General features: G+C 41.0%; 1 protein-coding gene across 1 annotated transcript; it reads left to right on the top strand.

Annotated features, from left to right (window-relative positions):
* The first annotated feature begins 8,095 nt into the window (after nucleotides 1–8,095).
* LOC109468884 (deoxyuridine 5'-triphosphate nucleotidohydrolase-like) lies at nucleotides 8,096–11,554 on the top strand. Its single transcript, XM_019767262.1, has 6 exons — nucleotides 8,096–8,331; nucleotides 8,923–9,014; nucleotides 9,574–9,618; nucleotides 10,038–10,112; nucleotides 10,515–10,585; nucleotides 11,210–11,554. Exons 1-6 carry the CDS (start codon nucleotides 8,165–8,167, stop codon nucleotides 11,270–11,272), a joined length of 513 nt encoding a protein of 170 aa, XP_019622821.1. The 5' UTR covers nucleotides 8,096–8,164; the 3' UTR covers nucleotides 11,273–11,554.
* Nucleotides 11,555–13,157: the final 1,603 nt, after the last annotated feature.

Below are 13,157 nucleotides of genomic sequence, written 5' to 3'. Positions count from 1 at the left end.
GACTCGGGAGCTATAATAGGTTAGGTAACCAGGCTAAGCCCTTTTTGTGTGGACTCCTGCAAGAGACATACATTTTTCGAGCTGATCGACCTTTTCTAGATCCATGATCTGACACCTGAGTTATGAAATGTTGTACAATCAGCTTTCAAACACTGAAAATATTTCCTAATGCAAGTCTTCATTTCTTAAACAGTACTGTATAAGTTGGATCACTAGAAATCGCCGAAGTCTAAACAAAGACGATAAGAAAGATAATCCCTACCTACCGACCCTATTTTTTCAGGACTGAAACAGGAAACACAACATTTTTTCCCCCAGGCCTGCTCCGGCATCATCCACTGCTGCAGCAACGTTATGATTACTCACATGCCACGTATTGATCGGCCCACTTCTGTTCCGGATAAGTGCGCTCTCCCTGGTCGTAGCTAGCCTGGCTGCCAGGCCATCGTAGGCTCACCGGTTTCTCTACGGTGCTGGGAGTACTGTTAGCCTGGCAGCCAGACCATTGTAGACTCTATAGTATCTCCATCGTTCTGGAAGTAATGTAGACTTGCTGCCAGACCATCGTAGGCTCCCAAGTTGGAAAAATGTCAAAATCAGTAGGATTGTATTCAGAACCGTTCCTTATCCAGAACCAAGTTCAGACATGGTTCTGGATGGTCCACGAGTATCCAGAACCAATCCTAGGTCAAATCTACGTTCTTGGATACGAGAGTAGTCAGAACTGTGTCTAACCCTAAACCCTAGCCCATTCAGAAGAAGATAGGCACGATTCTGGATACAATAGATGGGTTGATGGTAAATGGATACATAAGACGTCAGATCGGCAGTCTACAGACCAGTTTGTCAAGCAAATCTCGTCACTACCTTATCGAGATGGATTGTTTTATCGATCTGCCAGACTAACACCTCGGGGAGCGCGCTCGGCACTTAACGCAATCAAACTGCAGCAAAGTGTGCATCAAATCGGCATGTTGTAGCCTGGGCAACACGATAAGGGATTTTTAATGCTAGTTTCTTTCTCGAAACAAAATATCAGATTTTAACAGGGAAACATGTAGGTTCTTATGTTAGTTACATCACGAACATGTTTTTTTTTATATGTTAATATTATATTTCTTCTAATTTTGACCAATTCCATACTTATATCATGTAATTATATACCACTACATGATTCCATGAAGGAATGATTTGTCTTAGAATCAACCAATGCAATAAGAAATTGTTAATGCTAGTTTCTTTCACGAATCAAAATATCTGATTACCACAAGGGAGGCATGTAGGTAACCCGGGTACACTGTGTATGTATTTAAGTATATGCCATTATATTTGTATGTACTTCTTATATTTGTTATATCAAAATAGAATATATTTTTGTGTTGGTTCTCTTTTTGTCTGATTTTGACCTATTGTATACTCTAATGGACTGATTTGTTTGGTAATCGACCAAAATACAATTAAAAAGAAGACTATGACAAGGAATTCCAACTAAATCACTCACATGGGTGCAGTGAAAGCACTGTTACAATCCCTTACGGCCTTTTACCATGTAGAACATACAGTTAGCACTACTCCCTGCATGTGAACAGGGAAAACCTGACCTAACATTAAATATCCCTGAAGGAATACATGTATATTCGAGTATAAACTCAGAAACTACATGTGTTCCCCTTTGTGACCTGTTTCTGTCAGTAAATAACATATAAACGAAATTACAGAAGCGCAATGCGTCAATGATGTCATTAGCGATTTTCCCACAGCGTACTTCTTACACGTAAGGCGAGGGTAATCAAATAAAGGACAATATACACACTGTAGGGGGGGAATATAATAAGGCTTCACACAGCGCAAAGCTACATGTGTACATAGTCGTTTTTTCTGCACCGTCAATTGCGTTTATTTCCTATTTGTGGTGCAAATGTTATATTGGCACGATCGACGTACATGGGATTTTGAAAGGGCACAGAATATTTCATGAAGAAAATATTATTCAAAGGTACCGTGCATGGAATAGAGTGGACTCATACAATTTCCATGGCACGTTAAAATATATTAGCTCACACTTGATAATGTATGTTATATATATATATATATATATACATATATAAGGAATATAAGGATAAGATTACCGGACTTTGCTTTTATTTACTACCATTATAAAGTCTAGTGCTGTTTTGCAAAGTTAACGTTGTCCGACTTTACTGACATTTACTACCAACTTCAACTTTTCGTGCATTGAGATTTCGTGCATTTCGCTTCGGGTGAAGCATGAAGGCGATTCTCAGCTCACGCCTGACGCGCGGCGCCGCCACTGGTGTTGCTATTACTTTCATTATCAGACAGAACCAGCTGGAACTCGTGCTAGGCCCGGCGATAAAAAGAGCTTTAGTGTTCACATGGAGAAGAACACGACAAATCCTGCCGGTGCGAAACAACTTCCGCCTTCTCAGCAGATTACACCGGCGATAAAACCACGTCACGGACTTGAGTACTTCATCAGGCTGTTCTGACGTACAACTTGTACTTAAAGGGTTTTTGTATGGCGTTGCTTCAGTGTTCTTTTTTGTATGTAAGTTGTGTTCTTCCACGTACGAGTGTAATTTAGCTTGTTGTACATGTACCTCATGCTGCGAGATTACATACGCAGCATGAGGTACATGTACAACCTGCTGGATGTCTAACCTTTATCGACGTATCAGCTGCATCACTGTATTTTTCTGTCCGTCAGTTTTAATGTTTTAAGCTGGCTGTGTTCCAGTAGTATAACGTGGTATACATGCACTGCACGTAACATGCGGGTACCATATAGAGAAGCGTAATAAACATCAGACGAAATTCCGATGAAAACGTAACATTTATGACATCCATAAAGTTCACTTTGTGCTGCCTAACTGCAGACCAAATTACACTACAGAGAACGCTAACAGGATTAGACGCTGGGGGAGACACATAAGGGCACAGCCAAGTACATTTATGGATGGCATCAGCTTGCGCATTAATTTGTGCCTGATTTTGGAAGAAAAAGAGAAATTTTGTTGCCTTCTGACAGTGGTCAACATGCCGAAAATGGACAAAGATGTCTGTTGCCATGTCGGAAGATAACTATAAAGAGAGGAGATAAGAAAAGGCTCTGATTTAATGTTTTGCATCATCTTGTCTTGACTTGTCTGACTTTTGTTCCTTTTTCGACTTCCAAAAATTTGTCTTCACTTTATTTGCATATCAATCAATAGGTTGTGCTTATAAACCTGCATTTCCCCTCTGGTCTCTCAGTCACTGACGAAAGCTAGTGGATACTAGCTGAAACGTCTGACGTTTTCAAAATCATATCCAGTTGCTTGAGTAACTACTTTTTGGCGATTTAATGTTTTGTTTCTTACTTTAATGCAGTGATATGTGATGCTGGCTGTGTATATGTGATGTTCCTACTGAATCAAAACCATTTGTACAATGATTGAGTCAATATTTGAAAATGTAGGAACCTTGTTTTTTTAGGCCCGCCTTGTTTTTTTCGCCCGCTCGCATTATATTTGGAGTCTGCGGGGGATGTCATCCATAAAAATGACTTGCTGTGGCCTAATAGTGGGGAGGCCTGACGTTTAATCTCCATGTAACGATCAGGCGATGTTACAAGATTCACGTGGGCGTACATGCATGTACATTCAGCAGATGCCGACCAGTTTCCCAACAGTTTCACCACTAGAATAAGTGAAACTAGAATAAGGTGGAAGATCTTAAATCGTCCGATAAAGTAAGTGTGTGTCTTGCAAAATGATGTTGCTGCTCGTTTAGCAAAACTATTCTTCATTATACCCCCATACCAAACAGTTACTCAAGCAACTGGATATGATTTTGAACTGTTTTTTGGCGTATCTCATTACCTTAATGTCTAAACTTCATCGACATACCATATTACTACGGGGGTTAAAAATACATAAATATCTATATTTCCTTAGTTTAACATCTGATGTCTTTAAATGTCGATGAGCCTACAATCAACATATAGCTGAACAACAAACAGTGCTACAGATACTGCACCGACTTTTGAGAAGGTCCCTGGCTGATCTATGATAGCAGTGGTGAACCTATTTTTCACTCGGCTCTAAACTCAACAAGACCTTTGGAGCTGATCCCTAATTGATAGTTAATGAGTATCAAAGGGTGGCTGATCATGATTGATAGGACACAAAATCTAGGGGAGCCCTGATTGATCTACTCTCCAATCAGAAGTTGATGAGGGGTGGTGGTGGGTGGAAGATAGTTACCTTTTTATATATGGCCATTTTTTGGACGAACTGGATCTCTGGCGAATGGATATTGCCTGGCCAATTTTTAAACTGTCTTTTTGCCACCCCAGGATCTGCTTGGAGATTGAGACTGATCAAACATATTGGGCCACAGTTTTTCAAAATGATATTGGTTTCCGTCAAGGCACGAAATTACGAGAAGGTCCCATAATACAAAATTACGGGATTGCCTTCCAAATGAATATCATGAAGAGTAACGCCACGAGCTATGAGACGATCCCTGCCCGGGTCCAATCACAAGTACAGGACCGTTAGTACCCGGATGGATGACGTAACGTAATCGCAAGCAGCCATAACCATCAAGACATCTCAGGTTTATTTTTGATTTCCTTCCATCATATTGTCATATCGACCCGGTAGAAAACATTCCATCTTAACCAGTATTGATTTTTGTAATGCCGTTATTGAAAAACATATCTATTATCCGTTTTGATATTCCTTCTGCGTATGATGAAGTGGAATTTGATCACTGGTCTAGATTGCGTTTAATTTGCATATATTTTGCATATTCAGATATTCCCAGGGCACCCTTGTAATGGGTACGTTACTTACGTTACAAGATGGATGTTCTGACACTTTGCGTTCATACGCTTTATATGAAAAACGTTATGTCTCCTTATAGACACCGCCTAGCGGAATCAGAAATAAGTGTAGACTACATACCTTACCTACATATCTTCTACATACCCTACACGTATGGTGGACAGTAGCCTGGGTGCCATCCGAATTTCTAACAGCTACCCCGAAAAATTTTTTAGTCCAACCAAAATGATAGCCTTGGTACCATCCTGGTTAGTTTACGTCTGCTCCCAGAGTCGCTACCACTACTATCATAAGCTATACAGCTAGGGCAGCTACTAGTATGTAGTTGAATGAATAAATGCGCAATGAATGAATGAATTAACACTTTATTGTTGTCGTTGCGTTACAGTAAAAGTAACAGTGTAGTGTTGACAGTTTCTTGCTAGCTTTAAATATGAAACTGTTTCTTCTGATGATCAACAGCATTTTAATTTGTATACACACTGCCAAGCGTTTTAAGCTATAGCTGAAGCTAATAAAAGTGAAACACTTGAAATCGCAAACATATGCGGCATAAAACACAATGGGGGCCTTTGCCATACATTTAATGCTCCTTTGAGTTCGGTTATGTTATGAAGCGTGCGTAGCAATACGTGTATATGATATCATGGAAGTTCATCTGTGTTGGTAGTTACATGTTTAAAGTTAAAACTTTGGGTCCAACACAAAAGTTCTCTCACCTTAGTAGAGCTTTTGAACAGTCACTCTGGTCTTCCTCAGTAGACTGACTTCAAAGAAGCCACGTGACAAGCCTCACTGGGTCAGTTTACCAGAGTGACTGGTCGAAAGCTCTAGGTGAGAGAACGTCTTTGTGTTGGACCAAAAGTTTTAACTTTAAACATATGTGTATGATGTCTCGCCATCCTTCTGTCGTCACTGCAAACAAGGCCCCTCACACAGCAATCTGCAGGAGTGGAACACAGTAATGTATTTCAGTATCAACGGGGATTCATGTATATCACATTAGACATAGTTGAAAAGCTGGGAAACGATTTACAGAATGAAGAAAGAACCCAGTTTGGACAATGCAGACAAACAATTGTCTCCAAGCAGATCCTAGGGTCGTCGGTAAAAATTGAGTATCAAATTTGCCAGGCAGGGTCCATACGCGACGTGGGTAGCGACAAAAAAACGGGTCATACATAAAAAACTAACGATCATTCCCCACAACCTCTGCTTGGAGAGTAGACAAAAACGATGTCGCGTCTAATTTTCCCTGGCTTGGTAGAAAATGCCACGATATGCAGAGTTAAAGGAAGAAATGGATTCAATAATCATAGAAACCGCAAGTTGCACACGTACCACTCTTTCATGGCCGCAGAAGTCGGTGTGGATCAGGTTTTTTTCCAAAGCTTGGCGAGACCACCTGGAGGTTTCATCGGATCCGCTTCATTATTCACCTGGGGAGCATCTGTGGAAGCATGAACAATTGGTGTTATAATCGTGAATTCGTGTGGCAAAGCGGTAGCGTGTTCGGCTCACAACCAAGAGGGCGAGGGTTCGAATCCTGCCCGATGCTACCGATCTTGTGCCCAACAACCAGGCCGGCTACATTGTCTATATGCAATCAGAAAATAGCACATAAAAGATCCCAAAGACCACGAAGACGAGGTCGAGGGTTCGAATCCTGCCCGATGCTACCGATCTTGTGCCCTTCAACCAGGCCGGCTATGTTGTCTATCTGCAATCAGAAAATAGCACATAAAAGCTCCCAAAGACCACGAAGACCCCCCCAAACCCACCCGTTTTGGCATGCTATGGAGGAGGGCCTGAAAGGGGGTGGGGTGTCCCGACAACGCTCTACGCTGAATTCGGAAACTTCTCGATTACGCTTTACGATAAATCTTAAGTGGCTACAACGCATTACGTAGAATTAAAATGGCGAATACGCTCAACGCAAAATGCGAAGAGCGGTCCGTCTACGCTCTACGTAGAATTTAAACGGCCGATTACGCTCTACGGAAAAGAGCTTGCCGGCCCCCATGGAGGCTAACACATTCTACAGTACCTGCTGCCAGGTCTCGAGGCTCGCGCCCACCGACGAAGCCGCGGGGGTCCGTGTCGGGGGGCCGGGCATCACCGGCACCGTGCACTCTCGCTATGCGCCCGAAGCCGCCGAAGCCGCCGCCCTGGCCATCAGCGTCGTCCAGCATCACGGCCACCAAGACAACCAACACCAGCATGAGTGTCAGGGTTCCCTTCATCTTTGCTCTGCACGAGTTTCAGACACCGACAGTAGAAAATAAAGATTGTGCTCTGGTCTAAGTTGTGTCAGTTCACCTTCAGGCAACCTTAGGCAAGTGCGCAGCACCAATTATTGTATGCGTACGTCTTTGTGTAGATAGTCTTTGCTTACACCCGAGCAGAAATTCCCGTGGTCGACTGCGGCTGAGATTCAATGGCACATTCAACGTCGCGTCGGCCTGGAGGGTATCAGCTACATACCATAACAACAAGCTGTCAAGCTGTGTGTGGACTTGGCGTTATGAATGCGGTCAGTGACTTTTGTTGGATGAATCGAAGTTACCCGAGAGCTGTGTAAGTGGCCCTTTATGATGATTACAATGCAAAACGGGACACAGAAACCCTTTGCTGAAATTTAAAGCCAGTCTTTTGTTTCCTTCTTGAAAACCAAGTCTACGTCAATTGTACACGAGTGCAACACTGTAGATCACAACATCATGAAATGTGGAGGAAGTATTCAAGTTGTTCGTCGCCCATATCTTTTGTTCTCGACGTAAAGAAAGACTGACAGTGCTCAGCAATGCATACAATACGCGTTTATCCATCCTCAAGAGTGATCAAGGGTGTTTTGTGGCAGCGACTGTGGGAGCGGACGTAATTTTAACTAACTAACCAGGATGGTACCCAGGCTAGTCTAATGGGTGATTTGGAAGGAAATCTAAGTACGGGTCTGTATGAATTTGCTTCCTGTAGATTCTTACTCTTGAGTAAGCCTTGCCTAACTGTATGACAGAAAAAGCCTTCTTTGCTAATTCTTCTAGTCTAGTATTCGCTGAAATGGAATATAATATTAATATGGCAGCAAAGTATTTGAAGAAAAATCATATTCAACGCAACAATCGTACGTCAAAGGTGCTAAAGAAGGTGTTTAAAAAATCAACTGTTATACCGCGACACTATTGAGAAATTAAATCAGACACAACGCGACCAACTGTCATACCGCGACACTGTTGAGTAATCAAATCCTTCACATCTGACTCTTCCACCTTTGACCTCCGCCCTGGCGCCAAATTTGCGCGCCATTTCCACCAATGCTTTGTCAGGCAGAACCCAGCGTCTGTGTCGGCGAACCCGCAAAAAAGATCCCAAAACTCGACATGCCTTCCAACAAGATTCTTCTCCGTTTCGCCAAGATGACAGAGAACGCCTTCGCGCCGACCAGAGGGTCTATACAGGCGGCTGGGTACGACTTGTACAGGTAAATATCCGGGTTTGTGTAGAAGTGCCCCCCTCCCCATTGGCGCCAAATCTTGGCCATTGTTGATTGCAAAAATTATGCATTTAATATGCACAGATTAAGTTTTCGAGGGAAAGGACGACTTCAAGTTAAGTTAGGATTGTTATCTTCTTTGGGGTCACACAGTCTCAGACTCTCAGTACATGTTACTCCAAGCCTAAGTTAGTACCTGTAGTAGTACATGTAGTACCACGCAGATACCTGCAGATATGAAGACAGGATTCTTGACAATAATTTTTTAAACCCGCATGCTTTTATGTGCAGCATACAAATTATTTTTAACCTCCTTGGTGTAAAATGTTTAATATCGAAGTTTGTATGATTTGTGTAGTATAACTCTTACAAATGTGTAAGCTTAATGCCATGATTATTAAAATAAAATAACAAAAAAAAAGTTTCGACTGACGATCTGTATTTTTTTTAATTGATCATCATATACTAATACTCACACCTAAGATATTCAGGTGTTCAAGACATTTCTTACACTTACAGAATTTGCAGTCTTGTACATAACGTACAATAATGAATTGCATTTTCTCCCCACCCCTACAGTGCCTATGACTACACCATCCCAGCACAGGGCAAGGTTCTAGCCAAGACTGACATCCAGATCGCACTACCTGAAGGCTGCTATGGCAGAGTGGGTAAGTATATCTACTGTGATACTCGTGTGTCATGTTTTATAGACCAATGTCTGGGGGCATGGTATGGGTTGTCAAAGCCCAACTCTGGATGAAATTAACCTCCACCAGACCTTTCTACGGGAATACGGATCGTAGAATTCGGCAAAAAGGAGAGTAAAATTGGCCAGGCGAGTCCGGCCGCGGGGAGGTAGTTTCTTTCCCTCCGAAGCGGCCAGTCAAACTACAAGGCGGCCAAACTCCCTGGCAAATATTCTCCTATATATAGCCAGTGTAGTAACTCAAGGGTGGAATGAGGAAAGTTGTGTAACATGCTTTAACCAAGGACACAACATCTAGCCAGGAATGCCAGGAATTAAAACCAAACCATCTGATTACTATATTAAAATTCATTGTATTTACATGGAAGTGCCTATGATTTTATGGTAAGGTCCCTATGATTCAGAAGCTCTCTGCATAGGCACATACAAATATATTTAGATGTACAGTATTAGGCCCTGGTACAATGATGTCTCACTACATGATACTAACATTTACAAATGGTCCTTTTTCTATTTCACAGCTCCTCGATCTGGCCTGGCACACAAAAACTTCATAGATGTCGGAGGTGAGTCTGTGTTTTTGATCCACCCTAAATTCAGATGGTCCACTAAATGGACTATCTGAATTTATGCTATGCTATCAGAAAGGAATAAGTCCAAATGGACTCCATTTGGACTTTTTCCTTTCTGATATGACCACTGTGTGATATGACATAGGCTTGGTTACTTACCCCCTCTGGTGGTTCAGACAAGAACTGCACAAGTAAGAGGAATGCATCCAACTCATTATGTAGGGAAAAATGGAAAGAAGTAGCATGTAGATGTTTATAATGACTTCTACAGTCTTGCTGATAGCACAATGTAGCAATGTCATGATGTTATATACCTTTATAGAAGAAAGAAGCAGGGTGAGTAGCATGTATGTGTTTATTATAATAACTTCTGAAGAATTTTGCTGATTTTGAATATTTTCCCTGATTTCCAGCTGGTGTGATTGACAGGGATTACCGTGGCAACGTGGGCGTCATCATGTTCAACTTCGGCAAGGAAGAGTTCAAAGGTCAGTACAAATAAAACAAAATTAAAAAAAAAAAATTGTATCCAGCTAAGCCTTATCGAATACTGTTTCACACCATGGCTAATCCCTGGTGATGTCCCCTTCTAAACCTTCTTGAAATGTTCTCAATTTGACGAAGAAAAGGATGGTGTATCCATTTAGAAATCAACAACACATCAAATTGCTGCTAGTATGGATTTCTTGGTCTAGCATCCCAAGTAGTCTTGTTCACAGAGTCCTGTACTTTCTGCTTCTTGTTGTAACTGCTTTTTTCCATAAGTAGCCTAGTAAATAGACAATAAAAATGACCAGTGACTTTGATAGGCTGATTGTGGTGTGTTTATACATGTATTGTTAACTGGATGTATAATACTATTCCTCTAACATATTTCCCTGTCTTCACAGTGAACAAAGGAGACCGGATAGCCCAGCTGATCTGTGAACAGATCTTTATGCCAGACCTGGTGGAGGAACAGGTTGGTACATACTCAAAACACCTGTTGTGTCCAGAACTGTGTGTGTTTTCCAGGATTTGTGATGAATTATAGGTACCATTCTTTATGAATGAAGGAATGAATAAATGATTTTATTGCGTAACAACTGCATTGGTGACAATGTATGGAGATGTAACATCTGTGTCCATAATATCATTAGGGTCTATAATATCGCCACCTTGAGAAACGGTGTGCTTAAAGATATTTTTACTGCAACATACTTTTGGTATGCACTCCTTCACACATCAAATGTACATACCTAGGGTATGTTGCAGTAAAAATGTCTTTAAGCACACTTTTTCTCAAGGTGGCGATATTATGGACCCTGGTGATATTATGGACACAGATGTTACAGATTATAAAAATTATGATTTAGTTCTATTGTTGGGCTATTGTAAGTACATGTAATACATTACGTTCTTGAACAAAATCTACAGTAATTACTAAAAGGAGTAATTGCAAGCATTATGTTATAGCCAATGCCATATTATAATGTTCACTGTCTCCCAGGATTGTATAACAGCTGTTAAGACCATTGTATTTGGATTGAAATGTTGAGGTAAAGATTTTTTACAACTGTTAAATTTGTCTTTTTTTTTGCTACAGAGCCTTGATGAAACAGAGAGAGGAGAAGGAGGGTTTGGTTCCACTGGGGTTGCGGCAAAGTGAAGAATAAACAGAACAGGAGCTGCACTAGATATAATATTTTGTACTACATCAGACTAGGAACATATGTCTCCCATATAAACGTGAACTTTTTACTAGATACTATCAGGATTACCTCATGTTCTTGCCTATGACAGTGGTGTATGCATATGTGTTTCAAAGTATAAAGTATACCTGTGGAAGTTTTGACTCACAGTATGGGAGGTGTTGGCATTAATCAATGACATACACATGTACATGTATCACTGGTTTTAATGACCAAATAAAACAACCATTTTCTTTGTTGATATAATATCTGTTTATTTTGGTTAATATAAAATACTACACAGTGTGTATGCAAAAGTTCAGAAGTAAGGTTGAAAATGCAATTTTGAACACCTTGAACTTACAAAAACTGCTGCAATACAACACACCAAGGAGGTTTAAAATCAAGCTACACATAGGAAATAAGTTGGAAAATTTGAAATAAGTCATTCAATGTTTTGCAAATTTCCCTAATGGAATTTTCTACAACCCCAATTAAATTCCTAAATGCTAAATATTTTAGTGAGAAATGCTCACTACCCCCTTTGTTACTCCGTGAAGGAGGTCAGGACCTCCGGACGGAGTGTTGTAATCGGCTGATTTTTCATGTTCGCAGTCAAAACACTGGGTTCTCTTCGTGTAATCGGCACGCTATTTTATACGCCGTCTGCGGGCATGCCCGTGTTGATGCACGAATGTGTATTTTTGCCGTTGCTGCTTTCGCGGTCAATGTAATATCGCAGACGCACCCCTACAATTACGAGGCGAATTGGAACGGTCCAGAAAAACGCGTTGTTTGGAATAGCGGAGGGGGAGGTAAAAGTTCATGCAGATACGGGGTGGTTTTTATAAGTGGTTCCAGATGTTTTTGCCCATGGTTAAGAGATGCCAAGTTTTTTGGAAGATGTTCGCAGCCAAAACGCATTCTGCCGTACGTCGCATATCTGTGTAATTTCGCATGTGGTGTTGCATTATGTCCGGGATGATGCACGTCTTTTTATTTTTACCGTAGCTGTTTTGATATTGGAGTAAATGGTTATTTTCGAAACATCCCTACTTTTACAATCCTGTGGAATAGACCGTAGGTTTAGGCAGTTGTCTGGTAGCAGAGGTACTGTAAGCAGATATCCTGGTTATCTGGCCGGCGGTAGTAACACTCGCGGTGCTTACCGCCACTGTTGCTGGAATTTGGCTTGTTCCAGGCGCGCTTAATTAGGTACAGGCACCGTAAGACGGTGGGGCTGTCTTTGTTACTAGACACGACCATGATAGTCCGATCTTTATGTGAATGCAATGATTGTGTGTGTGTAATTAAAATGAAGTTAGAACTTGAAGCACAGTATCTTTACACGCCCTGGGAGCAGTAATGGATTTAGCTCTTTGTATGTTTTATGCTTGTGACGCGCCCTCATTGTATTAACCGTTGCCTAATTATAATGTCTGCACAGTAGGTCTGGCGTTGACGCTTGGGATTTTGTTGAAATATATAAAACTTCACGGAGAATTGTCGCCTATGGCTTCTTGTTTTTTGTTTTGCTTGAAAGTTGAAGCATGCAAATAACACAAACTAGGAAGGTCAGTTTGATTTATTGTGGCTTTACATAATTTTTGCAGGATCCTTCCATCAAGCCACCAGGAAAAGAAATTGAATACCACTTTCAAAACAACCTGAAAACAGTTGCCGACTGACTAAATATAATTTTGCACATGAATTTTTAGAATTGAATTGCACCTAAAATTTTTGCCAATGTGCAATTTTGCACGTACCTGAAAAAAAAGTATTTCGAGTCCTGCTTATAAATTTAAGGCTTCCACATTGCTAAAATACCTACGTCCTTGAAAAGAATATGAAGAAAAGTGAAAG

Source organism: Branchiostoma belcheri, unplaced genomic scaffold (assembly GCF_001625305.1).
Source record: "Branchiostoma belcheri isolate BF01 breed outbred unplaced genomic scaffold, Haploidv18h27 scaffold2, whole genome shotgun sequence".
Taxonomy (NCBI): domain Eukaryota; kingdom Metazoa; phylum Chordata; class Leptocardii; order Amphioxiformes; family Branchiostomatidae; genus Branchiostoma; species Branchiostoma belcheri.
The sequence above is the reverse complement of the archived record's forward strand: the minus strand, read 5'-3'. Positions and strand labels throughout refer to the sequence as shown.

What these genes read in the sequence shown, in the direction of transcription:
- LOC109468884 (XM_019767262.1), top strand. Translation starts at nt 8,165, where the DNA reads ATGCTTTGTCAGGCAGAACCCAGCGTCTGTGTCGGCGAACCCGCAAAA. An exon ending in AAACTTCATAGATGTCGGAG is followed by an intron (nt 9,619 to 10,037) that starts GTGAGTCTGTGT and finishes CCTGATTTCCAG; the next exon opens with CTGGTGTGATTGACAGGGAT. An exon ending in CAGACCTGGTGGAGGAACAG is followed by an intron (nt 10,586 to 11,209) that starts GTTGGTACATAC and finishes TTTTTGCTACAG; the next exon opens with AGCCTTGATGAAACAGAGAG.